At 63.8% G+C, this 23,987-nt stretch overlaps 4 protein-coding genes across 15 annotated transcripts; 2 read left to right on the plus strand and 2 right to left on the minus strand.

Moving 5' to 3' along the window:
- Positions 1–217: 217 nt before the first annotated feature.
- On the plus strand, positions 218–2,267 carry IFI30 (IFI30 lysosomal thiol reductase). Its single transcript, XM_080386913.1, has 7 exons — positions 218–435; positions 1,150–1,329; positions 1,408–1,482; positions 1,564–1,659; positions 1,750–1,902; positions 2,004–2,072; positions 2,141–2,267. The coding sequence occupies exons 1-7, from the start codon at positions 301–303 to the stop codon at positions 2,204–2,206; spliced, it is 774 nt and encodes a 257-aa protein (XP_080243039.1). The 5' UTR covers positions 218–300; the 3' UTR covers positions 2,207–2,267.
- Positions 2,268–2,537: 270 nt separating this feature from the next.
- MPV17L2 (MPV17 mitochondrial inner membrane protein like 2) lies at positions 2,538–7,590 on the plus strand. 4 transcript variants are annotated; one of them, XM_080386914.1, is made up of 7 exons: positions 2,538–2,547; positions 5,120–5,313; positions 5,536–5,706; positions 6,005–6,081; positions 6,172–6,300; positions 6,393–6,492; positions 6,816–7,590. In XM_080386914.1, exons 2-6 carry the CDS (start codon positions 5,139–5,141, stop codon positions 6,456–6,458), a joined length of 618 nt encoding a protein of 205 aa, XP_080243040.1. In that variant the 5' UTR covers positions 2,538–2,547; positions 5,120–5,138; the 3' UTR covers positions 6,459–6,492; positions 6,816–7,590. The 4 variants fall into 4 exon arrangements, 3 of the variants coding, with proteins under 3 accessions (XP_080243040.1, XP_080243041.1, XP_080243042.1); XR_013928029.1 differs by lacking the exon at positions 2,538–2,547 and having other exon boundaries at positions 6,816–7,135; positions 7,282–7,590; XM_080386915.1 differs by lacking the exon at positions 2,538–2,547 and having other exon boundaries at positions 7,282–7,590.
- On the minus strand, positions 7,527–13,773 carry RAB3A (RAB3A, member RAS oncogene family). Of its 4 annotated transcripts, none has more exons than XM_080386909.1 (6): positions 12,792–13,773; positions 11,308–11,398; positions 9,950–10,177; positions 9,652–9,770; positions 9,414–9,538; positions 7,527–8,980 (listed from the first exon to the last, which is right to left on the minus strand). In XM_080386909.1, exons 1-6 carry the CDS (start codon positions 12,959–12,961, stop codon positions 8,790–8,792), a joined length of 924 nt encoding a protein of 307 aa, XP_080243035.1. In that variant the 5' UTR covers positions 12,962–13,773; the 3' UTR covers positions 7,527–8,789. The 4 variants fall into 4 exon arrangements, with proteins under 4 accessions (XP_080243035.1, XP_080243037.1, XP_080243036.1 ...); XM_080386911.1 differs by lacking the exon at positions 11,308–11,398 and adding an exon at positions 11,468–11,702 and having other exon boundaries at positions 12,792–12,930; XM_080386910.1 differs by lacking the exon at positions 11,308–11,398 and having other exon boundaries at positions 11,468–12,918.
- On the minus strand, positions 12,989–23,665 carry PDE4C (phosphodiesterase 4C). Of its 6 annotated transcripts, XM_080386896.1 has the most exons (17): positions 23,557–23,665; positions 22,972–23,021; positions 22,097–22,311; positions 17,905–18,093; positions 17,791–17,827; positions 17,616–17,680; positions 17,446–17,495; positions 16,730–16,875; positions 16,515–16,608; positions 15,827–16,005; positions 15,645–15,743; positions 15,409–15,573; positions 15,227–15,326; positions 14,983–15,137; positions 14,761–14,883; positions 14,384–14,566; positions 12,989–14,311 (listed from the first exon to the last, which is right to left on the minus strand). In XM_080386896.1, the coding sequence occupies exons 1-17, from the start codon at positions 23,648–23,650 to the stop codon at positions 13,793–13,795; spliced, it is 2,463 nt and encodes an 820-aa protein (XP_080243022.1). In that variant the 5' UTR covers positions 23,651–23,665; the 3' UTR covers positions 12,989–13,792. The 6 variants fall into 6 exon arrangements, with proteins under 6 accessions (XP_080243022.1, XP_080243023.1, XP_080243021.1 ...); XM_080386897.1 differs by lacking the exon at positions 23,557–23,665 and having other exon boundaries at positions 16,730–16,842; positions 22,972–23,028; XM_080386895.1 differs by lacking the exons at positions 22,097–22,311; positions 22,972–23,021; positions 23,557–23,665 and adding an exon at positions 19,953–22,086 and having other exon boundaries at positions 16,730–16,839.
- Between the last annotated feature and the right edge of the window lie 322 nt (positions 23,666–23,987).

Genomic DNA, 23,987 nt, shown 5'->3' on the forward strand with positions numbered 1-23,987 from the left:
GGAACGCCAAGCCTGGGCTGCACGGAGTTAGGTTTCTGTCCCCAACCGGTCGGGAAGCGGCAGCTGCTCCAGGGTGGGTGAGGGGCTGTGACCCCAAACCCCCCGTTTGGGGCTGCAGGACAGCAGGGACCAGGTGGCCGGAGCCGGGCGGCCCCCTGTGAGTCAGCAGCGTCAGTGTCACATGAGGAGGCCGGTTGAGCAGGGCAGGAAGGGCATGCAGAGGCGGGCGCAGCCGGGCTTTAAAAGACCTTGCCGGGACGGGTTCGCCTCCACACACCACCACACCACCACACCGTCCCTATGGCCCCTGCGGTGCCGCTGGCTCGCCTGGTGCTTGTGGCCCTGCTGGCCCCACGGCTCGGGGTGGCCTTCCCCAGCTGTGACTACCCGGTCCACCTCTGGTGCAGCTCGCAGGAGATCGCCATCGCCTGCCAGGTCAGAGCCACGCGTGCCAGGGCTGCCCTGGCCACCCACGCAGGGCAGGGTCACCCAGCACGTGGGGAGATGTCCCACCAAAACAGCACGCGTGGGGCTGGGGTTTGGGGGGATGGCACTGGGGCAGCGCCTGGCTGTGGTACTTGGTGCGAGTGCCAGCTCTGAGCATCCCTGTGGCACAGGCTGGCACGCCACAGGGATGCTCAGAGCCCCAGTGCCGCGCTGGCACCACGGCACTCCCCAGCACCCCTGGGGAAATGCTGTGCTGCAGCTGGACCTCAACTCCTTCTCCGGGTGCCGCTGGCTCTTCTGCTTTTTCTGCATAAAACAGCTTTTCAGCTTATTCTGCCCTGAATATCCCTGAACGGTGACACTGCTGCAGCAGTGGGTCCGGCAGCACCCTGCGAGCCCCGCAAGACTGCAGCCACCACCCGGCAGTGGGTGCTGGGCTGCACCCCCACCCAGGCATGTCCCGGCCATGCCAGATATGTTTTGTACCAAAATATTTTGGGGAAGTTCCTGTGGAAAGCCCCAGTGCTGCATGCTGGCAGCACAGAGGATCACAAAGCTGCCCTCACTTCCTTCCCAGCGCTGTACACCCTCATCCCCCACCTGCCCCACATCCCAGCAACTTTGCCCCATCCCCTGCAAATACGGGGAGGCGGCTGCAGCTGTAGCCCAGCCCCGCGCCCCCCAAAACCTTCCTGCATACAGGTGGAGAGCCACTGCACCAACCTCTCACGTCCAGCGGCTGCTCCCGTGGAGCTGAGCCTGTACTATGAGAGCCTGTGCCCAGCATGCCGTGAGTTCCTGGTCCAGGAGCTCTTCACCACCTGGCTGCTGCTGCCTGCCGAGGCCCTGAGCATCACCCTGGTGCCCTATGGCAACGCTGAGGTAGGAGCTGACCTGCCCCAGTGCCGCAGGCGCTCACCCCAGCACCGCCAGCCCTGCTCAGACCGGTTGGTCCCGTAGGAGAGGAACATCAGCGGGAAATGGAACTTCCAGTGCCAGCACGGCCCGGAGGAGTGTTTGGGCAACATGATTGAGGTGACGGTGATAGTCCCTATCCCCATGGTGCTAGCACATGGGGGGTCCAGTGGTCCCTCACCACCCGCCCTCCCCCCATAGACCTGCCTGATGCATGAGGCCAAGAACTTCAGCACCTACTTCCCCGTCATTTTCTGCCTGGAGTCAGGCAGCTCCGTCACCAAGAACCTGGAGGCCGTATGTCGTCCCCCCCTGTCCACCGTGCCCCACTATGGGGACGTCCCAGTCCCCCTGACCTCCCTGTGTGTGTCCCTCTCTCCTCGGCAGTGCCTGCAGGTCTATGCCCCACAGCTGGATGGGGGCCGCATCACTGCCTGCGTGCAGGGGGACACAGGGGCTGCCCTGATGCACCGCAACGCCCAGCTGACCGAGGCACTCAACCCCCCACACCAATACGTACCCTGGATCGTCATCAATGGGGTACGGTGGTGGGGGCGGGTGGGGGACACACCGGGGCACTGGGCAGTGCCGAGTCATGGCAGGGAGCCCCCCTGATCTGCTCCACGTCCCCCCACATACAGAAGCACACGGACGAGCTGCAGGCACAGGCGCAGGCCTCGCTGCTGGGGCTGATCTGCCGCCTCTACCAGGTGGGATGGGGAGCCGGGGGGGACTGGCGGGGCTGGGGGGCATGGCCTTACCAGCTGCTCTCTGGCAGGGGGAGAAGCCCGAAGCCTGTGAGGGCTCGAGGGCCCACAAGGCCGCAGGCAGCTGCAGGCACTGAGGGACGACGTAGGAGCACCAAGCGAGAGGCGAATAAAAAATATAGTTTTGTGGTAAAACAAGAGGCTCCGGAGTGGTGTGTTGCGGGGCTGGGGCAGAGCAGGAGCTAGGGCCCAGGGGCGCGGGCCTGGCCTCCTCCAGCTGCCGCCATAGCTGTCACGGCGGCCGACAGCGCTTCCGTACGTGTCATGGCGGCCTCCTGCGCCTCTGTACGTGTCATGGCGGCCTCCTGCGCCGCTGAACGTGCCATGGATGACACCGGAAACGGAAACACCCCGTGACGACCCGCCCCCCAGTTCCGCCGGCGGGGGGGCGGAAGCGCGGGGCGGCGGTGAGAGGGAGGTGCGGGAGGGCACGGGGTGGAGGCATGGGGGCGGGGCCGGGGGGCCGGGGGAGACTGGGAGGACTGGGAGGGACAGGGGAGTGAATGGAGGGGCCGGGAGTAACTGGAGTGAGTGGGGGGCGTGCAGCAGGGGGAACTGGGGGTGCAGCAAGGGTAACGGGGGGGCCGACGACTGGGAGGGTACAGTAGTGATAAATGGGGAAACTGGGGAGCACAGTATGGATACCTGAGGCTATGGGGGGAACTGGGGGGGCACAGCAGTGCTAACTGGGGGCACAGCATGGATAACTGGGGGCTATGGAAGGAACTGGTACAGTACAGCAGTTTTAACTGGGGTACAAAGGGTAAACTGGGGGGGCTACGGCGGTACTAACTGGGGAGCACAGTATGGATAACTGGAGGCTATGCGGAGAACTGGGAAGCACAGTATGGAGAACTGGGGGCTTTGGGGAGAACTGGGAGGGTACAGCAGTTCTAACTGGGGGCACAGCATGGATAACTGCGGGACAAATGGGGAACTGGGGCGTACAGCAGTGCTAACGGGGGAGCACAGTATGGATAACTGGAGCTATGGGGGGAACTGGGAGGGTACAACAATTCTAACTGGGGGCACAGTATGAATAACTGGGGGCTGTGAGGAGAACTGGGGGGGTACAGCAGTTCTAACTGGGGGCACAGTATGGATAACTGGGGCTATAGAAGGAACTGGGAGGGTACCGCAGTTCTAACTGGGGAGCACAGTATGGTTAACAGGGGGACAAATGGGGAACTGGGGCGTACAGCAGTTCTAACTGGGGGCACAGTATGGATAACTGGGGCTATGGGGGGAACTGGGAGGGTACAGCAGTTCTAACTGGGGGCACAGCATGGATAACTGGGGGCTATGGGGGGAACTGGGGGGGTATAGCAATTCTAACTGGGGGCACAGTATGGATAACTGGGGCTATAGAAGGAACTGGGAGGGTACAGCAGTTCTAACTGGGGAGCACAGTATGGTTAACAGGGGGACAAATGGGGAACTGGGGCGTACAGCAGTTCTAACTGGGGGCACAGTATGGATAACTGGGGCTATGGGGGGAACTGGGAGGGTACCGCAGTTCTAACTGGGGAGCACAGTATGGTTAACAGGGGGACAAATGGGGAACTGGGGCGTACAGCAGTTCTAACTGGGGGCACAGTATGGATAACTGGGGCTATGGGGGGAACTGGGAGGGTACAGCAGTTCTAACTGGGGGCACAGCATGGATAACTGGGGGCTATGGGGGGAACTGGGGGGGTATAGCAATTCTAACTGGGGGCACAGTATGGATAACTGGGGCTATAGAAGGAACTGGGAGGGTACAGCAGTTCTAACTGGGGGCACAGCATGGATAACTGGGGGCTATGGGGGGAACTGGGGGGGTATAGCAATTCTAACTGGGGGCACAGTATGGATAACTGGGGCTATAGAAGGAACTGGGAGGGTACAGCAGTTCTAACTGGGGAGCACAGTATGGTTAACAGGGGGACAAATGGGGAACTGGGGCGTACAGCAGTTCTAACTGGGGGCACAGTATGGATAACTGGGGGCTATGGGGGGAACTGGGAGGGTACCGCAGCTCTAACTGGGGGCACGGTATGGATAACTGGGGCTATGGGGGGAACTGGGAGGGTACAGCAGTTCTAACTGGGGGCACAGTATGGATAACTGGGGGCTATGGGGGGAACTGGGAGGGTACCGCAGCTCTAACTGGGACCACGGTATGGATAACTGGGGCTATGGGGGGAACTGGGAGGGTACAGCAGTTCTAGCTGGGAGCCCAGTTTGGATAACTGGGGGCTATGGGGAGAACTGGTAGGGTACCACAGTTCTAACTGGGGGCACAGTATGGATAACTGGGGGCTATGGGGGGAACTGGGAGGGTACCACAGTTCTAATTGGGGGCACAGTATGGATAACTGGGGCTATGGGGGGAACTGGGAGGGTACAGCAGTGCTAACTGGGGGCACAGTATGGATAACTGGGGCTATGGGGAGAACTGGGAGGGTACAGCAGTTCTAACTGGGGGTACAGTATGGAGAACTGGGGGCTATGGGGGGAACTGGGAGAGTACAGCAGTGCTAACTGGGAGAACATTATGGATAACTGGGGGCTATGGGGGGGATAAAGTGGGAACTCGGGGGGTACAACAGTGCTAACTGGGGGCACAGTATGGATAACTGGGGCTATGGGGGGGACAAAGGGGGAACGGGGGGGTACAGCGGTGCTAACTGGGAAGCACAATATGGATAACTGGGAGCTATGGGGGGAACTGGGAGGGTACAGCAGTTCTAACTGGGGGCTATGGAAGGAACTGGGAGGGTACAGCCGTGGTAACTGGGAAGCACATGGGAGACCTGAGGGCCACAGCAGTGGTAACTGGGGGACACAGCATGGATAACTGGGGGGGGTACGGTGGTGCTTTAGTGGGGAACACAGTATGGATAACTGGCGTCAGTGGGGGGATCTGGGGACATACAGGTGTGACGGGGGAGCACGGAGTGACAGGGGTGGTGTGGGAGGGGGCTCCATCCCCACTGAGCCCCTGGCAGGGGGGTGTCTGCCTGCAGGATGCTGGCGCGGGGCCGGCGGCTGCTGCGCTGCTGGAAGCCGCTCTTCACCGGCCGCCTGCTGCTGCTGACCAACACGGCGAGTTGTGGCGCGCTGCTGGCCGCCGGCGACACGCTGCAGCAGACCTGGCACCGCCGCCGGCACCCAGACACGGAGATCCAGGTGGCCCGCACAGGTGACAACCCGGCGGGGGGCGGTACACGTGAGGGGGTATGCGTTTCACTCATCATCGTTAGCACGGTGGGGGAATTGGGGTCCGGCTGCCCAGCAGCCCCCGGAGCCACGCTCCCTTTGTGCCTTTCCCCGGAGCTGGATCCGCTTTCCGGGGGTCGGGGGGGGGCAGGGGGAGGGTGTCACATCAATAATGCATGGCTCGCCGGGCGGTGTTGTGTTGCAGGACGCATGTTCGCCATCGGCTGCAGCATGGGTCCGCTGATGCACTACTGGTACCTCTGGCTGGACGCTGCCTTCCCGGCGTGGGGCGTGCGGGGGCTGAAAACGGTTCTGAAGAAAGTCCTGATCGACCAGCTGGTGACATCGCCCACCCTGGGCGCCTGGTATTTCCTCGGTACGCGGTGGCACCCGCCTTGTGGCAATGCCGCTGAATACTGAGGGTGGCCCACGCTGCCAGTGACGTGGTGCGGGTGTGCGGGTGCTGGCGTGACGCCCGTCACCCTCCCGCGGTGGGGTGGATGTGGGTTTCCTAGAGCTCCCTCCCTCTGGCTGGTGCTGGTGCTGCCCTTTCCTCTCACGGTGGGTTTTTCTGGTATTTTTCAGTGTCTGGCATGCCAAGATGGTAATTCCCATCCACAATCCCCAGCGTTGTGTGCACTCCCATCCCCACTGACGTCCATCTGTCCCCACAGGCATGGGCACACTGGAGGGCCAGTCTCTAGAGGAGAGCTGGGAGGAGCTGAAGGAGAAATTTTGGGAGTTTTACAAGGTAAATACACCCCCCACAGGCTCTCCCTCCTGCCTCTGGTGCAGACCGAGCTCCGGTGGAGAGGGCCTGGCCGCTCTTTGCTATCGGCAGGCTGACTGGTGCATCTGGCCTGTGGCTCAGCTCATGAATTTCCTCTTCGTCCCGCCCAAGTACCGGGTGGTTTATATCAACGTGATCACGCTGGGCTGGGACACTTACCTCTCCTACCTCAAACACAGGGTGAGCACCGGCACCGCGGTGCCACGCGCCCATGCCTCGCTACCACAGCCAGCTGGGCTCGTGCCGAGCACGCCGTCTCTCCCATTTTCTAGCCTGGCAGCCCCCCGAGCACTGAGAAGGACTCGCCACAGGAGAACCAGCGCAGTATCGGGACGTAGAGGCTCTCACTGATTGCGAAGGCTCCTGCCCGTGGTGAGTGGTTTTCTGGGCATCGTGGCCAACGTGGCTCAACCCACCCCACGCAAGCGATGGCTGGAGACCCCCACGGCTGCCGCAGCCCGCGCAGATCTGGCTGATTAACTCATCTGACTGCACCGATGGGTTGGGGTTGCCTTTGTAACTCACCCCGGGGTTGCAGGCTACCCTCTAAAACCATTTCTTTTTGTATTCACCCCCAGAGCCCATGCTGCTGGGGCGGGCAGGAGCTGCTGCAGCTGCGCTTCGCCTTCAGCGCCCCAGGGAAGGTCCCCGGCGCTCGCCCCTCTGCTGTAGTGTTTTTTCTTTCCCTTTTCCAGGGTTGAGGCTGGCGCCTTGCTCCCCTCCACCACCCTTCTGCGCAGAGCCAGCCGCTCAGGGCACCCCCTTCGGCTGCGTGGCAGAGAGATGCTGCACCTCCCCAGCCCTTTCCTTGCTTTTTGCCTTGGAGCTCAAGGGAGACGTCACCCAGCTCCCCCCCACCCGCTGCCTCAGCTCCTTTTCACTCCACCTGGCACCACTCGTGGGCTATGCTGGGCTGGGCTGCAGCCACCCCGGTTTGATAAAAATAGCGGCGTGATCGCGGCTGCCTGTTCGCCGCCGCGTTTGATCGGCACGGAGGCAGTCAGGGGTTTTTAAGGCGAAGTTTTTACAGGGTTTGGACCATGGCATCTCTCTTCCCCCAGCTTCCTGGGCAAGCTGGATGTTTGCTCCGTAACCTGGGAACTTACTTAATACCAGCACCAATGAAAACTGCCTAAATGTAATTTTTTTTTTTTCCTAAAGCTTTTAAAGCGGTGCCTTAAAGCTCCATCCTCATCCCTCCTGCCACACACCCCCGGAGGGACAGCAGCCCTCGCATCACAGCCAGCCAAGCTGCTGAGCCACGGCAGGAGCCATTTGGTGGTTGCTAATTAAGAAACCAGATCAGTTTTGCTCCTCTCTAGCAACAAGCCTGTCGATGCAGGGCTGAGGCTCTGAGGGACCACGGCGCTGACCCCTCTGCACCTGCAATGATCCTGAGGAACCGGTGATCAGCATTGATTTATTTCTTCACAACATTTCTTTAAATACAGTGATTTTTAGGAAATTGTACTCTTTTGACACTTTTGACATTTGTACAGTACAGTGTAACTCTTCCATAAGTAAACTTCACAAAAAATAGGAAAGAGGAAGGGAGGAAGATGGTGTCACGGTCGGGGGCGGGGGGGGGGGAAGGGGGGGAAATCTGTAAAACAAAGACACAGCGCTCCAAAAAAAATAAATAAGAGGGCAGCAAGACCTCCAGGTCCATCATTGCTACAGGAACATCCACTTATTCACAGTCTCCACAGAAGCACGGTACTACAGGAACACATGAGGAGCCGAACACCCTGCAGCAAATTAGTGATGCTCCTCTGAGCCCCGCTCACACCCCCACAAGCCAAAACCAGGGGTTTTGCAGCGGTCCCCATCCCCAAACCAGGACTAGTTTGCTACAGCTTGCTTGGCTGGCCTCAGCTCATGTATTTTTTTTTTTTAACCTTTAAATAATAGATTTGGTTGTTTTTTGGTTTTTGTTTTTTTTTTCTAAAAGTGATATATTCACAAGCAAGGTTACCACACTGAGAAAAAAAAAAAAATAATAAATGCACCAACACGGCCACAGCACAGCAGGTCACGCGCACAGCGTCACTTCCTACACCTATTTACAAGTTTTTCTTATGTACAAGGAGGAAGACGGCGGGAGCATAAATTAGCATCTATTTATACAAATAAACAAGAGTTAGGAAATATCCATCCATGTGGGGGGGAGGGGGCAGGGAAGAGCTGGGCACAGAAAGCCCCCAGGAGCATTTTGGGCAGGTGGGACCACAACCAGGCTGGGGAGGGGGGTGGGGGGAGTCCCAGCTGGGACTTGAGGTTTAGGGGTCCCATCGTAGCCCCCCCAGCCTGGGGAGGAGGCCCATCCCTGCTCCCCAGGGAGGGACAGGCCAGGGGGCAATGGGAGCCAGTGGCAGCAAGCAGACAGAGAAAATCATATTTCTCAGACTTGTGGAGCAATTAAAAGCAGAACAGGGGGAGTTTTCTACCAGCCCAGGCTTAAAAAATAAATAAATGGGGCGGGGGAGGGGGGGGGGAGGGCGACAGGGGGAACACAGCCTAACTGAACTGGGGGGGCTCCTAGAGAGGCAGCAGCCCATTCAGAGGTATCAGCAGCAAAAGCCCCCGTGGGAACCCCAAGAAGAGGGGCTCGGGGAGGGGTGGGGGGTGCACTGACCAATTTTTGGAGTGTGTTATGGGGGGGGCTGGCCCTAGCAGGCACAGTCCTGGTGCGGGGGGGCCTGCTGGTCCATGAGCTGGGGGCCCTGCTTGGCGCCGGTGACCGCCGGGTCAGCCGTGTCCAGCGACTCCGACATCTTCTCGCAGATGATGTCCACCAGCCGCTCAAAGGTCTGCTTGACGTTGATGTTGTCCTTGGCGCTGGCCTCGAAGAACTCAAAACCTGGGAGCGGGGGGAATAATATGGAGGGGGGGACACACATGAAAGCGGCAAACCCCCACCCCGCTACAGCCCTGCATCCCGCTGCCCAGCATCAGAAACCTTCCACAGCTCCTCCTCCCCTTGTGAAATATTGAAGAGCTGCATGTGCCACATACCCCGACCACCTGGCTGCAACCTGCCCCCCCCCCCCCCCAGGGACCCCCAATTTTCCCCACCCGGCACCTCTCAGCAGCCAGCAGCAGGTTTACGAGGCAGTAACAGAAACCACCATCACAGCCCGGCGCTGGCGGGTTAATTACACCTTATTTTTTTTCCTTGGGTGACAAGTCACCGCTGCCATTGAAGCAGAAGGATTACAGCGAGGGAATTAAGCCCCTAATTAAATTATTTGTGGGAAGATGGCTGCGCCAGGGCGGCCCCCGCCCCAACTCACCCAGGTGCTCGGCGAGCTGGCGGCCCTTCTCCGAGGAGACAACACGCTCGTCCTCCATGTCACACTTGTTCCCCACCAGCAGGACCTGGGCGTTATCCCAGGAGTAGGTCTTGATCTGGGTGGACCTTTGGAAAGCAGAGAGGGAAATCAAGCAGGGGGCAGAGCACGGCACAGGGGGGCTGCCGGTGAAGAGGGAGGGATGGTTTGGGGGTCCCCAGAGCCCTATCCAGGCGCTCACCAGTCCTGCACGGCATTGAAGGACTCCTCGTTGGTGATGTCGTACATCAGAATGAAGCCCATGGCACCGCGGTAGTAGGCAGTGGTGATGGTGCGGTACCGTTCCTGGCCGGCCGTATCCTGGGTGCGATGAGGGGGAGAGCAGCCCGTCACCACCAGGTGGGGACCCCCCCTCCCCAGCAACCATGCAGCCCAGCCGGGGGCACCCCCCAGCATCACCCCCGGTGCTTCCAGCCCTGGCAAATGGCAACTGGTCACTGTTGTGCCGTGCAGGGGCACCGGCAGTGCCAGGGGCTCACCCAGATCTGTAGCTTGATGCGCTTGTCGTTCCGGTAGATGGTCTTGACCTTGAAGTCGATGCCAACGGTGCTGACGAAGGCAGGCGTGAAGGAATCGTCGGCGTACCGGAAAAGGAAGGAGGTTTTCCCAACGCTGCTGTTGCCGATGATCAGGATCTTGAACATGTAGTCGAAGTTCTGGTCTGAGGATTCCTTCTGCCCATAGCGGGAGTCGGTAGCAGACGCCATCTGCAAGGTGGAGGACAAGCCGTGACAGGGATGCAGTGGGGCTGGGGGTGGCAAACCCACGCAGGGCCAGGCCCTGGTGCCACAATCTGTGCCATTTCCCACCAGTGTGGGCATGGTTAAGCCATACATTGCTTTGGGATGGGTGAGCATCACCGCGGGCACGGTGTGCCGCCACCGGTGCGGTCCCTCAGTCCCCAAGGGCTCTGCCAGGCCAGCTCCTGTCACCCCCCACGCAGGGACCCAACCAAGGTACCTGCAGCAGATGTGGGGCGCACAGCCCCTGGTGTCTGGGGGGCTGTGACCCTGGCAGGGGTGCAGCTGAGCACTGCAGCCTCTCCTGCATCCCACCCCCCCTGCAAAATGGCACCTTCAGCCGTGCCCCACATGCCATGCCCAGCCCGGCTGCTGCTCCGGCTGTTTGGCGGCGTGCTGTGGTGGGGTGGGTGCCCAGAGCTGGGGGTGGTGATGCAGGGGCTGGGGTGCACAGAGGTGGGTGCTCACCCGGGACTGCAGAATGGAGCGCAGGGATGCTGGGCTGTGGGTGCTGCAGGGCACAGGGTGCTCTGCTGGGGCAGGGGGGTGTAGGGTGCTGGGGGGGGGCACAGGGTGCTGCAGGTTGCTGCTGGGGTGGGGGTGCAGAGTGCTACGGGGGGTGGGGCTGCAGAGTGCTGTGCTGGGAGGGGCGCAAGGTGCCCTGCTGGGGGGGCGCAGAATGCTGCAGGGTGGGTTGCAGGGTGCTCTGCTGGGGGGGCGCAGAGTAATGCTGGGGGGGCGCAGGGTGCTCTGCTGGGGGAGGGGCGTGGGCTGCTGCAGGGTGCTCTGCCGAGAGGGGGGGGCTGCAGGCTCCTGCAGGGAGGCAGCTCAACCCTTGCCCCTCCCCACAGGCCCGAGCCCACCGCACCCGGCCGGTCCCCGTTGGGGACACGCGCCCCACCCCCACCCCGCCTTGCAGGGGGGAGTGCAGCCCCCCCGCGCTGCATCCCCCATCCGTCACCCCCCGCCCCCCCCTCCCCGCGCTGCAGCCGCCACCCTCAGTGTGCCGGGGACCCGGGGGATACCGGGAGCGGGGAGTACCGGAGTGGGAACGGGAGGGGGGGGGGGGGGGGGGGGGACCGGGGGCGCGCGCTCACCTCACCCCGCGCTCGCGCCGCCGCCTCCTCCTGCAGCAACTGCAGCAGCGGCGCGCGCCGCCCCGGCCGTTGCAGAGCCCGGATGACGTCGCTGCGGGGGGGGAGAGGGGGGGAGGGGAGAGGGGGTTAGGTGGGGCGAGGCATGTAAATGAGCTCTTACGTCAGCGCTGGGCCCCAGGGGAGAAAGATGATTGGTTGACAGAGCGCTGTGATGGACATCCGGTGAGTCCCACGGTGGGTGGGGTGGGGAGGGGAGAGGAGACGCCCCCTCCTGGAGGTGTGGTGGGCGCCGATCCCCCCCGGCGCAGCGCGCGGTGGTGCGGTCCGGCGGCGCCCGAGGTGCCGTGGGCTGAACCATCTGCTCTCAGACGGGGGCGTGGGGCAGACCATTCTTTCTGGGTGGGGGCAAGACGAGCTTTCACAGCCTCCCCTGTCATGACATGACGCCCTATCGCGACGGCCAGCCCCCCTCCGCTCCACGCCTGCAGCCACGGGCAGCCTGCCCCCATCTCCGGCCAGGGGCACCTTGCCCTGAGGCGAGGCCCGGTGCTGGGGCAGGGCGCGCAGGTGGGCGGCCATGTCCTGCCCTGCGTCCTCCCTCGCCCTGAGGCAATCAGCGGGGATTAGGGGCAGGCGGCATATGGCGGCCCCACGGGAGGGTGGCAGGGGCCCGGCTGGGCGCTCCGCGGGCCCTGGGGCAGCGGCCGGCCCCTGCCCACCGGCCTTGCCCTCAGCCGGGCCTGCCCCTGCTACGGCTGCAGCCTGGCAGGCCCCAGACGCCTCCCGGCTTGGCCTTGCCCTGCCTGTGCCAGCCTGGCGGCCTCTGTCCTGGGGCAGCTCCTGGCCAGTGAGGGGCCTCACCGAGGGTGCCACAGCCCGTGGGGGGACGGAGCCGGGCACCCCTGGCTCTCTGGGGCTGGAGCCCACCAGCCATGGCTGTGCACCCCTGGGGTGGGCACTGCAGGGGCACCCACTGTGGGGACACGGCCCAGCCTCTCCTCGGAGGCAGGGATGGATCCAGCCCCTCAGCCAAGCAACGGATGAAACAGACTTTTTCAACTGGCTCCTGCCCAGCTCCAGCCTGGCAGAGAATGGAGCCGGCTTTGGATGCAGCGTGAGGCTATCAGGGAGCTCTGGAAGCACATCTGGTCCCTGTCAACCTGCCGGCGCCCAGCCCCTCCCCATCAGGAGAGACGACGGGATGCCGAGCACCCTCCCGCAAGGCAGGGATGGCACGGAGCCACCCGCCAGCCCGTTCGGCACCCCAGCACTCCTGGCCAAGCCCTGGAAACCGGCTGGGCTGGGAAAGCAGCACCCAGCACCCGTGGCCCCGCTGCCGCTGGGGGAGCGCCGGCAGGGCCCCGCATGCCAGGGCAGTACCTCGGGTGGGGACATGTTTGCAGATATAAATCACCGTTGGGAGCAATGCGGAAGAGCGGGGGAATGGGCTCTGTGCCGCGCCAAGCCGGCGATTAAATATTTACCTTAGCCAGTTGTGTTTGCCAGTGATGGATCGACGTTTCCAGGGAGGAGCTCGCTTTTGTTCAAACACGGAGCAGGGCCCTCCCTGGTGCCCCAGCAGGAGACAGGGGCACCAACCACACTGGGGATGTTGGCCCAACCAGCAGGACTGCGGCAACCGTGGCCACAGCATGGTGAAGAGGCACTTACAAGGCTCGTGTTTGTGGGGCAACAAACCAGGTTTAATCTCTGGAAGGTGAAAGAAGAAACCGAAAGGACCCCAGGGGCTGCCCCAGCCCCTGCAGAGACACAGGGGGATGCAGCACCTGCCAGGGCCCGCAGTGCAAAGTACAAACGCAGCATTTCACGTGCTGATCATGGAGCAGAAACTCGTCTTTCTGCCACCAGAACACATGTGAGTGCACCTAGGTGAGGCTTGTATTAAAAAGTGAGCTATAAAAGGCTTTAAAAAGTGGACATGTCCCCAAATAAATAAACCACTGACTCATGCCCATGCTGTGCCCCAGTGCCTGGCCGCACTGAGGTCCCTTGTGCTGGGGGCTGTCACCAGCACCCTTTGCCCACCTCGCTGTCCTGTCGTGGGGCTGCTGTTCCATGAGGGGCCACCCAGAGAGACACCAAAATGCTTTTAGCTGTGCCCTGCCCCGTGGAGGACCTCTTCCTGGAGCCCTGTGTGGCATGATGTCCCCAAGGCTGTGATGGGGCAGGAGCACAGTGTCCCCACTGTCTGAAGGGGACAGGGACCTTCTCCAGCAGCTGGGGCCACTGGGCAGGAGCAGGGGACAGTTGCTGGGAGAAGGCAAGCAGCGTCCTCGTGCCCATTAGGACCTGCCCAGCTCTTGCACAGGGACATGCTTTGGGTCCCTTCACATCCCAGCGGCTGCCCTGGTCCCTGTGGTGCTGGTGCTCTCCACTGCCTGCCGTCCACTGTCCCCAGCCCTCACCAGGGCAGCATCCAGTCCCACATCCCTGTGGCAGCGAGGGGACCCACCAGTCAATGCCACTATGTGCCCAGGGGCAGGAATGTGACGTTGCCCTCTGTGTCCAGGCACAGCCCCTGGCTGCCCTCTGGCCCTGGCACCGAGCACCCACCACCACTGCCATCCTTCGGCAGCGTCCCCTCCAGCGCCTGCCGGTTGTCCACGTCCCTGGGCTGGGTGACAGGTGAGTCCTGGTCCCCAGGGCTGGGTGACAGGCATTTGGTGTCGGCCGACTCAGAGTCATCTGTGGCTGGTGTCTTGGAGCCACTGTTGTCCTCATCCAAGGGGCTCTCAGCCCCCTCCAGCTCTGTGTCCGACTCACCCTCCTCCTCCTCCTCAAGCATCAGCTCGAACTGGAACTTGTCAGTGCTGGCGGGGGACACTCCAGGTCCCTCGGGTGGTGGGGACGGGCTGCGTGGGATCATGCTTTGGTACCATTCCCGGTTGTCTTCCAGTGTATCCAGGATCTCCTGGGCATCAGGGTGCACCAAATCGGCCCACGTCTCCCACAGCGGGTGGGCGATGAAGTCGATGAAACCCACCTGGGGAAAGGGAGAGCTGAGCCCCCAGCCCAGTGCCGCCACCCCTGCCCCAGCCCCACGCCACTGCCCCACCTGGGACTTCTCCACGGAGGCAGTGTGCTTGTCACACATGGGGCTGATCTCCATCCCCTTCTCCCGCTCCCGGTCGCCTTGGTGGAAGAACTCCACCATGATGCGGTCAGTCCATTGCCGGTACAGCTCCAGTGGCTTCGTGGGGTTGCTGAGGTCGGCGCAGTGCACCATGTTCTGCAGGACCTGTAGACACAGCCACAGCGTCGCTTACCCAAAGTCCTTTGTCCCCCAGGGCCACCACCCCTGTGCCAGGAACCCCCTTGGCCATGGCCAACTGGGATTGGGAGGGGTGGTGGCAGCAAATGGGACATGCTGGCAGCCATGGACCAACGCCTGCAATGCCGGGAAGGTTTCCGCACCCACATCCCTGCACCCACCTGGATCCTGTCAGAGTAGTTGTCCAGCAGCAGTACCCCCAGGCTGGTCACCTTCTTGGTCTCCACCATGGTTTTCAAATCCGCCAGCAGATTCATGTGCTTGGACATGTCTGTGGCCAGCACCTGGGCAGGGCAAGCCAGGAATGGGACTTAGCCTGACCCCACCACAAAGCCCCCCCAGCTTGGACCCCCCACCCTGCAGTGGTCCAGGCCCCTCCGTACCATGTCAATGGCCATTTTGCGGAGTGACTGCCTCTGCTTCTTGCTCAGGTTTTGGAAGATGTCACAGTTCTCCTCCTGCAGAAGCTTGAAGCCCACAGCCAGGTGGTGGTTCTCCAGCACTGAGGCATCGTTGTACATCAGCGCCAGCTCTGAGTCTGCAAGATGGCACTGGTCACCCTGGGATGGCTTCTGGACACCTGAGTCCCCCACACCCCCCCAGTCCCATCCCTGCACCCCAGCTCACTGGTGTTGATGAGGAACTGGTTGGAGACACCGGGGTGATCAACATCATGGATGGCGCTGGCGAAGATGGCAGCCATGATCTCCAGGTCCGTGAAGACAGCCTGGGAATGGCGGAAAAAGACATTGCAGATGTGTTATGCCCCCGCCAGACGTGCTTGGTGGCCTTGGGTGACCAGGGCTTACCTCCAGTGCGGGCGTGGAGAGGAGGACATGGGTAGACTGAGCCACATCAGCAGCATGGATGTTGTTGTGGTAGGCCACGTCGGCATGGTAGTGGTCCTCCAGTGTCAGCATGTAGGTGATGAAGGTGCTGACGGGGATGCGGAAGGTCTTCATCAGGTCGCGCTCCTGTGGGGAGGTGGGAGGTGGCTCGTCCCTATCTGGACATGGGGACAGGGACATCCCATTGGGATGCTCACCTGGAAGATGCTGTACATGATGACCGTCAGCGGGCGGTTGCCTGAGTACTCAGCAACTTTAAACACATTGAGCCCCCACTTGTTGGTGTCCTCCAGCTCCTGGGGACCAGAGGGGCAGAGGTCCATGTGTGGCCAGCGCTGGGGACCCCACAGCCAGCCGAGTCACCCACGCTGTGTCCTACCTTGGCCAGCAGCCCCTCCTGGTCTGTCCGCACCCCAAAGCGGGGGATGCCAGTGGTGGCGAGGCTGGAGCCATGCGTGAGCTTCCTGACGCCGCTGATCTGGGACATGGGGCGCTTCCTCCTCTCCTTCTCCTTGTCCTTGGCCAGTGCTGAGGGGATCTCCACCTCGTGCTGCTTGTCTGGGCCGGCACAGGAGGCCGTGAGTGGGGTGGGAGCCCGATCCCCTACTCCGGCATCCCCCAGGTCACTCCGATGATGTCAGCTGGCACGGATAACACTGCGACACCATAGCAACGGGGAGGGGGGAGCCACGTGGGGGATGCCTAATACTTTTCCTCACCCTCCTGTACAGGGCCACCCACCTGCTGTGGGACCCAGACCCTGCCCTGGGCACCCCCCACAGGGATGGCCCCAACAGCCCCAGTGCACCAGTATGCACCAGCATTCCCAGACAGGACAAGGGTTGTGACACCCCGAAGGCAGAAAATCTCACAGGGACACCTGGGAAAGCCTCCCCCTGCTCCCTCCATTTAATTCCTTTGCAAGAACCAAGCGGGTCCACCTGCTGGCACCATCCCCACAGCCACCCAGTGCCACAGGATTTTTGTTCAGGTCCCTGCAGGTGCGAAGTCCACCCTGCTGTTGGCAGAGAGGTGACACCAGGCAGTGTCCCTGAGGGGGTCCTCACCCAGGAAGGTGCTGGAGATGTACTCAGAGACCTGGTTCCCTGAGCGGCTGGTCTCTGAGAGGTGTGACAGCTCCCGGTTCAGCATCCTTTTGAACTGCGGGCAGCAGGCAGGGCTCAGCAGTGCGCGGGGCAGGCAGGACCCTCCACTGCCCATCCCGGGGGGGGGTCCGTGGCCCCAGGGTGATGGGGGATGTCTCCATGCCACGGACTCTTACCTTGTTGGAAGCCATCTCGCTGACCGAGTGCCTGGTCTGCAGTGTCTCCAGCTGGTCCAGGCACCAGTCCAGCTCCTCCAGGGTCTCCCGCGAGAGCTTCTGGTGGGCATCTTCTGCCGGGGGCACCCAACAGCTTGGCAAGGGACCTGCCAATGGCACGGCGACCCGGCACAGGGGCGCATGCAGGGTCCCAGCCGTGGCACCCCGAGCCCTGGCAGCAGGCTGTGCCGCAGCGAGCCCGGGGGCTCAGCAGCTCGGCTACTCACAGCCCCCCCTGAGCAGGGCAAAGCGGGGCACAGGGGGATGCAGGGGACAGGCTGGGGATCAAGCATCCCTGGGCGGTGGGGCTCAGCCCTGTCACGCTGTCCCCATCGCATGACAGCCCTGGCACACGGCATGCCACGCCATCCCCGTGGGGTGACAGCCAGCCCCGGGGCAGCCGGGCTCCCGCAGGGCCTCGCTCGCTGCCGGGGTTTTATTAATGGAAGGTTTGACGTCAACGGGAGCCTTTCCACCACCGCCACAGCGCGAAGGGCGGCCAGGCGGGAGGAGCTGCTGAAAACCAGACATGGATCCCAAAGGGCAAAACTGCAGCTCTGCCCTGGCTGGGAGGGCACTTGCTGCACCCCCCCAGGCCCAGTGGGACCCATCTCTGGGGATACAGGGACAGCCAGCTCGCCCTGAAAGCATCCCCACATCTCCCCTCTGGCACTCACCCGTGAGGCTGGCCTTGCTCCCAGAAGGCAGGCTGCTGCTTGATGCTCGCCTGCGAAACACGGGGGGCTGAGCAGCTGGGACCCCCAGGGCAGTGCCCCATCCCTTGCCGTGGGTCAGAGTCCCCCACCCAGGCACGACCCTCACCCTCCCCATCCCACGGCCAACTCACTTGATGCTGGCACGGTCCTGGAGATGGGTCAGGTTGCTGCGGATGGTGCGGAGGCTGGCCAGAACCTAGGGGCAGAGAGGGGGCTGGGGCTGGGAGGACCCCCCTGGGACCCCCACACCAGTGCTGGGTGCAGGGCCGTGTCCCCTCATTGCCAGGGCATGGGGAGAGCACCTACCTGGGCGAACGGCGTGACGATCATGTCTTCTCCATGCCTGTGGGAGCAAAGGGAGCATCAGGGAGGGGAACAGGGGTGCCGAGGGACTCGGCGGGGAGGGACACACACACTCACAGGTCGCTGGCAATGGAGGAGTTGCGGGACATGGCTTTTGGGGACAGGTCGTAGTCGCTGTCGGAGCGGTAGAGGAAGGACTCGCGGCGCTGGCCGTGGGGGAAGGTGCCTTGCAGGACCAGCCCCGCACCCGGGCTGGCCTGGGGGTCCAGCACGCCCCGGCCCGGGGGGCCATTCTCCAGGTCAAAGCTGCGAGGGGAGAGGGGACAAGGCTGGCACAGGGCGGGTGGCCTGAGGACCTCAGCCCACAGGTGCAGGAGTGCAGCCAGGGATGCCGCCAGGTCTGCCAGGCTCTCAGTGCCACCGTCCCACTCGGCCCAGCACACCCCAGCTCCGTGGCCCCTGTGGTGACACCAGCCACCCGCTAGCCTGGCCTGCCAGTTCCTTCACCCCAACGCTGAGAACGGGTGCAACTCTGTGCACACATACCCCTTCGCCATAGGAGTGTCTGGGACTGGTGACATCAGCTAATGGAGGCAGGATGTCCCATGTCACCCAGTGGGACAGGACCTCCTCCTGCCCTGAAGCCCCTGGCTCCAGAGACCCCAGGAAGGGCCCGTCCCCTCCTGTTCCTGTCCCCAGCACCACAGTCCCCGACTGCCCCAAGTCCTCGAAAGCCTCAAAGCCTCCATCATCCCTTGCTCGGGGCACCACGTCCCATGGGGGAACAGTGTCCCAGCTATGGCACAGAGCCAGGGGACATCGAAGGACAGAAACCACTGGGGAAGTCAAGCCCTGGCCCTTGCGGACATGCCGTTGGTGGCCTGGAGACACCCCAACCAGAGCCACCTGGCAGCCATGCGGGTCCGTGGGGGGACAAACCCTGTGCTGTCCCCATGATGGCTGCAGCTGCCTCACCCCTGCCCCCACCCCCACCCCCCCCACCCCCCGCTCTGGCTCTGCTAGCCCCAGGGTCATGGGAAAAGCTGCACATAGGCCACCCAGCGCCTGTCCCCTCCTGCAGCCGCCACAGGGACAGGGACAAGCCACCCCAGAACACTGGGTGAACTGGGAAAGCACAGGTGCCACCAGGGCCACCCTGTTCCCATTGTGCCGCTGGGAGCCCAGCACCTACCTGATGCAGGAGTGCCTCCGAGACGGGCACCGGCTGCCTGGCAGCATCTCCCCACTCTGGCAATGCTGCCAGTGGTCCCAGTCCCTGCGACGTGGCTGTCCCCGGCAGCAGCAGCGCTGCCGAGGCACCGCGTCATGCTGTCCCGCAGCCCCTTGTTTTCCTGCCTCTGCTTCGCGTCCCCAATGGTACTGGGGACACAAAGCCGCATTGTGGCTCTGCCGGCCTCGCGGGTGATGCCCGTGTCTGTTCCCGGCCCCATGCCACCACCTCTGACCCCGCTGCCATCCCAGGGGACAGCCCGGAGCCCCTGGGGCGGGCAGGGGGGACACGAGCCCCTGCCATGGGACTGATGCCGAGTTAAACCCCCTTGTTTCAGTGACGGGCTGTCGGCATTAATAACCAACCATGCGGTGCTGGATGGCGGGGGGGGCTGGGGGCCACTATAAATAGATGTTGTTGCTGCTGAGAAGGGATCTGCTGATCCCCATGGCGCCCACACAGGTGGGGCTGGCACACACCAGCACCCTGGGGTGCGGGCAGGGGGGCACCCCAAAACAAACCCTATATAGCCCCAAGGTGGGGAGGGCAGTGAGGTGCCTGGCTGTGCCACGGTGGGCGGATCAGTGCCTTGCTATTGCAGGGAAAAGCCCCTCTCTCCCCCTGCCACAGCCCCCTGCCATGGGGCAGACACCAGTTGCACCTGCCGGGTCCCTGCGCAGCCATCACTGCAACGAGTGTGTCCATGCTCAGCCATACCCAGCCAGTGGCTCCCCCCTGCCAGGCTCACATGGGACCCCCACTGTCCCCTGCTCATCCCCCGTGTCCCTGTGGGCCCACAGCCCTGGGGACATGCCACAGCATTGCGGGGGTCCGCACTGACCTCGTCCCGGCAGCAGAGCCGGGGGTCGCCTCCCGCCCGCCCGAGGCTGAGCGTGGCCCGTTGTGGGGGACCCGCCAGCGTCCCCCCCCTTACCAGAGGGGATGCGCCACGGTGAAGCGTCGCTGCAGGCGGATGCTTTGGTTCATCAGGAGCTTCCTGAAGAGGACGGGGGAATTGCGGGGGGAATTGCGGGGGGATGCCGCCGGCGAAGCCCCAGGCGAGCAGTGCACGGTGGGCAGCATGGCACAGCTCAGGGACCCCCCAGCACAGCGGCAAGGCCACACTGCCCGCTGGTGCAGAGCAGGAAGCGTGCGGCTGTCCCAGCCCCGGCGGCCTCGGGAAACTTTCCATCCCCCTCCCGCCCGCGCCTGGGAAATTAAACAACTGTCTGGCTCCAGCAGTCGGCACATGGAGTGGGTCCCCCCCGGCTGCGCCAGCACGGTGTGCACCCGGCTGCTGAGGCACGTGGTCCCTCGTTGGCCCCGTGCCACCAGCCACCCTGCTGTCCCCAAGGAGGCAGCTGCTCCTGAAAGGGCAGGGGTGGTCTGTCCAGACACAGGGCGAAATGCCATGCTGAGCTCCGAGTGACCCAGACACAGAGTAGCTGTGCCTCAGTGCCACCAAGGGACATGGCTGAGCATGGAGCATCCCAGACACACGGTGTGGACACACCATGGTGCCACCAAGGGGCATGGCTGAGCATGGAGCATCCCAGACACACGGTGTGGACACACCACGGTGCCATCGAGGGATGTGGCTGAGCATGGAGTATCCCCGACATGCAGTGTGGACACACCATGGTGCCACCAAGGGATGTGGCTGAGCATGGAACATCCCAGACATGTGGCACAGACACACCATGGTGCCACTGAGGGACATGGCTGAGCCTAGAGCATCCCGGACACATGGTGTGGCCATGCCACAGTGCCACTGAGTGACCCTGTGAGAGCCAAACCTGCCCCAAGGCTCACACCGTGCCCCCAGCCCCTCCTTGCTGCTGTGATGAGCCCCCTCCTGGGCCCATGCCCAACAGGGAGAGGAAGCAGCAGGATGAGGTCCGGCTGGTGGCAGTGTCACCCACAGGAGAGCTGCTGGCCCGGCCGTGGGAGCTGGCGCCTGCCCAGCCTGACACCAGGGCCCCGCTGAGACAGCTGGATGGATACCTGCTGTTCCCGACGGCCACAGAAATATCCAGCAGCTGGCAGGGGTCCAGGAAAGACAGCAATGGGGGCCCCCTGCCATGGCAGCACCTGCTGGGACCCCAAAACCCACCAGACAGCAGTCCTGGTGGAGGGGTCCTCCTTGCCTCCAAGGGATCGCAAGCACAATCATGGGGACATCAGGACAGAGGGACATCAGGGGACAGTGGGGTGGGGGCAGCACCACGTCCCCTGGGCTGCTTGGCAGCCAGCAGCCCCTGGGGACAGCTGGGGCAGGACTGGCTGCAGGACAGCCAGTCCCAGTCCCCAGGACAGCCAGTCCCTGTCCCCTCCCAGGCTGTGGCTGTCCCCATCGGACACGTGTCTGTGCAAGGGGTGGACGACACTGGAGCTGTGTCCCTTGGCTGTGCCAGCCCCATGCTGTCCCTGCAAGCTGGACTGGGACAGGCACGGAGCCAGGGGGTAGAATGGCCCAAAAATAACCGCGCAGTGGCATGGCCAAGGCACAGCAGGAGGGACCGAGGTCACCTCTGGGCAGGGCCAGGCCAGCCCTGCAGTGACACCCGGCTAGGACAGGGCATGTGGATGAAGAAGATGGGGACAAGGGTGGGGACAGGGATGGGTCACGGGGACAGGGTGGTGGGGATAGGGGTGATGGGGAGGTAGTGGGGAGAGGATTGGGGGGGAGAGGGATGGGGGTGGTGGGGATGGAGATGATGGGGACAGGGATGTCAGGGATGGAGGTGATGGGGACAGGGATAATAGGGATGGAGGTGATGGGGACAGATGCGATGGGGATGGGGATGATGGGGACAGGGATGATGGGGATGGAGGTGATGGGGACAGAGGGGACACGGACAGAGTAAGGGGACACTGACAGAAGGGTTTGTCCCAAGCCCAGCAGTGCGGCAGCGGCCACTGGCACCGGCTGCCCGTGCCGGTGCCGGTGCCGGTGCCGCTGTCCGCCCACCGGTGCTGAAACCGGGAACGGCACCGACGGCAGCGCCCCAGCCGGTAACCCCACCCCGGTGCCACCGGGGCGAGCAAACACCTCCCCCCTCACTGTCCCACTCTTACCGGGGGGGCTCAGACTCCTCGCCGCTGCTGGGACCGCTCTCCTCGATGGTGAAGACCACCCGGGTGCCCTCGGGCTCGGGGCCGCGGGCCGCCTCCGCCAACCGGCAGCCCAGCGGCGGCAGCAACGGGCTCCCGGAGAAACGCCGGCGGACGGCGCCCACCGCCGCTCCCGCTCCCGGTCCCGACGGGGCGGCATCGGCGGCATCGCGACAGCGCTGCGGGGAAAGGGGGCAGCGGCGACGGTCGCGGGTACCGGTACCGGGGAGCTCTGCAGGGTGCGGTCCCGGGGCGCTGCCCAGTGTCCGTGTGTGCCCCCCCCAACGGCAGCACGGGGGTCCCTCCCCCGGGGCAGCCCCCCCAGTCCCGCGCCGTTACCGGTAGCACGCGGGTTCCCCCTGCCGGGCACGGTGGCGCGCTGCACCCCGGGGGTACCGGGGGCGGGTGGGGGGGGGCACGGGGCCAAAGGCACAGCCGGTGCACCGGGAGCGGCTCGGCCCGCAGCGCATGAAGCCTCCGGGACTCCCCTCCCGCCCGCCCCGCCCCCGCCCCCGGAGGGGACACCCCCCTCCCATCCCCGGGACCCTACCGGGGACACACCCCGCCCCCCATCCTCGGGACCCCACTGGGGGGGACATCCCCCCTCCCCCGGGACCCCGCTGGAAAAAAAACAGAAGCCGGCGCGCAATTACGCAGAGGTGAATAATAATTAACCGTCCATTAAGGGGATAATTAACTCTCGCTGAGAGCCGCCATCCCGGTTATTGCTGCCCGGGGGCCCGGCGCTGGGACGCTCGTACAGGGGACACCCCATACATACACACCGCGGCGCCCCCCCCTGTTCCCCCTGGTGCCCCCCGTGCCGGTGCCGGTCTCACCTCCGCGCCCAGGAAGGGCAGCGCCGTTCGGCTCCGTCGCATCACCGCCCCTGCGGGGGCAGCTCCGGGAGTAGCAGCCGGTGGGGGGTCTGCAGCGGGGGACACCCCCCCCAACCCACCCCGGGGCCGGGACACGCCGGTTCGTCCCACCCGTGATTTATGGGCACCGGGTCTTGGCCGTGGCAGCTGCCACCTTGGCTTTCAGGACCCCACACCGACCCCCCAGCACAGTGTCGTCCCCCCCCTCCCCAGTGCCCCCAAGGGCTGGATGAGGATGGGCCACCCGGGGGATGCGGGCCCGAGGCCACGGGGATGGACCCCCGCCCCCAGTGCCTGCCGAGCCCGAACCCGCCGATGCCCCGTTAATGATCAACCAGGGGCACCCGTTACACACCGTCTCCGGGGAACTGGGGCACACCGGGTGCTGCTCGGCCACTTGTACCCACAACCCCCCCGTCCCCCAGGACTGAGCCCCCCACGCCTCCACCGGCAGCAGCCACAGCCCAAGGCCGGGGGATGCCAAGCCCCAGCGTAGGGATCTGTGCCACCGCCAGCCCCCCCCGCGCCTCGGCCGCAGCCCCTTACCGGCACCAGTCCTCGCAGCGTGCCGCGGCCCCGGCCAAGTGCAGCGGAGCAGAAGGAAGGCGACGTGCGTGCCTGGCTGCTCGCTCCCTCCCATCCCACCTCGCCGGGGGGGCTGCGTTGGCCCCCACCACCCCGTGCACCACCGCACCGCACCCTGCACCCACCCTGCCCGGCCGGGGGCACCCCAGGGGCTCCTGCCCAGGGCCGGGGACCCCAAAAGCCGTCAGGGCCACCCCCAGGACCGGGGTTTTCCCTGGGCAGGGTGTAGATGGGAAAACAGAGACAAGGCAGCAGCTTCTTTATTCAGCAGCATAGGGAGCCCGGGGCGGCTGTGGCGGGGGGGGGTCACCTGGGTGTGTGGTTGGTGGTGGGAGACCCCTCCATCGCTTTGCTCTAAGGAAGAGAGGGAGAACGGAGTGAGTGCCCACAGC

This window comes from Falco punctatus (genome assembly GCF_963210335.1).
Source record: "Falco punctatus genome assembly, chromosome: 4".
Lineage (NCBI taxonomy): Eukaryota > Metazoa > Chordata > Aves > Falconiformes > Falconidae > Falco > Falco punctatus.

Bases quoted from the DNA above. Each gene is read 5' to 3' on its own strand.
- IFI30 (XM_080386913.1), top strand. From the start codon at position 301: ATGGCCCCTGCGGTGCCGCTGGCTCGCCTGGTGCTTGTGGCCCTGCTG. The intron at 1,330-1,407 runs GTAGGAGCTGAC...TTGGTCCCGTAG, and splicing joins TGCCCTATGGCAACGCTGAG to GAGAGGAACATCAGCGGGAA. The intron at 1,483-1,563 runs GTGACGGTGATA...CTCCCCCCATAG, and splicing joins GTTTGGGCAACATGATTGAG to ACCTGCCTGATGCATGAGGC.
- MPV17L2 (XM_080386914.1), top strand. From the start codon at position 5,139: ATGCTGGCGCGGGGCCGGCGGCTGCTGCGCTGCTGGAAGCCGCTCTTC. The intron at 5,314-5,535 runs GTGACAACCCGG...GTTGTGTTGCAG, and splicing joins GATCCAGGTGGCCCGCACAG to GACGCATGTTCGCCATCGGC. The intron at 5,707-6,004 runs GTACGCGGTGGC...CTGTCCCCACAG, and splicing joins GGGCGCCTGGTATTTCCTCG to GCATGGGCACACTGGAGGGC.
- RAB3A (XM_080386909.1), bottom strand. From the start codon at position 12,961: ATGCTGTGGCCACGGTTGCCGCAGTCCTGCTGGTTGGGCCAACATCCC. The intron at 11,399-12,791 runs GTAAATATTTAA...CCCCCCCCGCAG, and splicing joins GGCAAACACAACTGGCTAAG to CGACGTCATCCGGGCTCTGC. The intron at 10,178-11,307 runs GTGAGCGCGCGC...TCCACCTTGCAG, and splicing joins CGGCGCGAGCGCGGGGTGAG to ATGGCGTCTGCTACCGACTC.
- PDE4C (XM_080386893.1), bottom strand. From the start codon at position 20,431: ATGGCATTTCGCCCTGTGTCTGGACAGACCACCCCTGCCCTTTCAGGA. The intron at 17,496-17,615 runs GTGAGTTGGCCG...CGTGTTTCGCAG, and splicing joins CAGGACCGTGCCAGCATCAA to GCGAGCATCAAGCAGCAGCC. The intron at 16,006-16,514 runs GTGAGGACCCCC...GTGCCGGCCCAG, and splicing joins CATCTCCAGCACCTTCCTGG to ACAAGCAGCACGAGGTGGAG.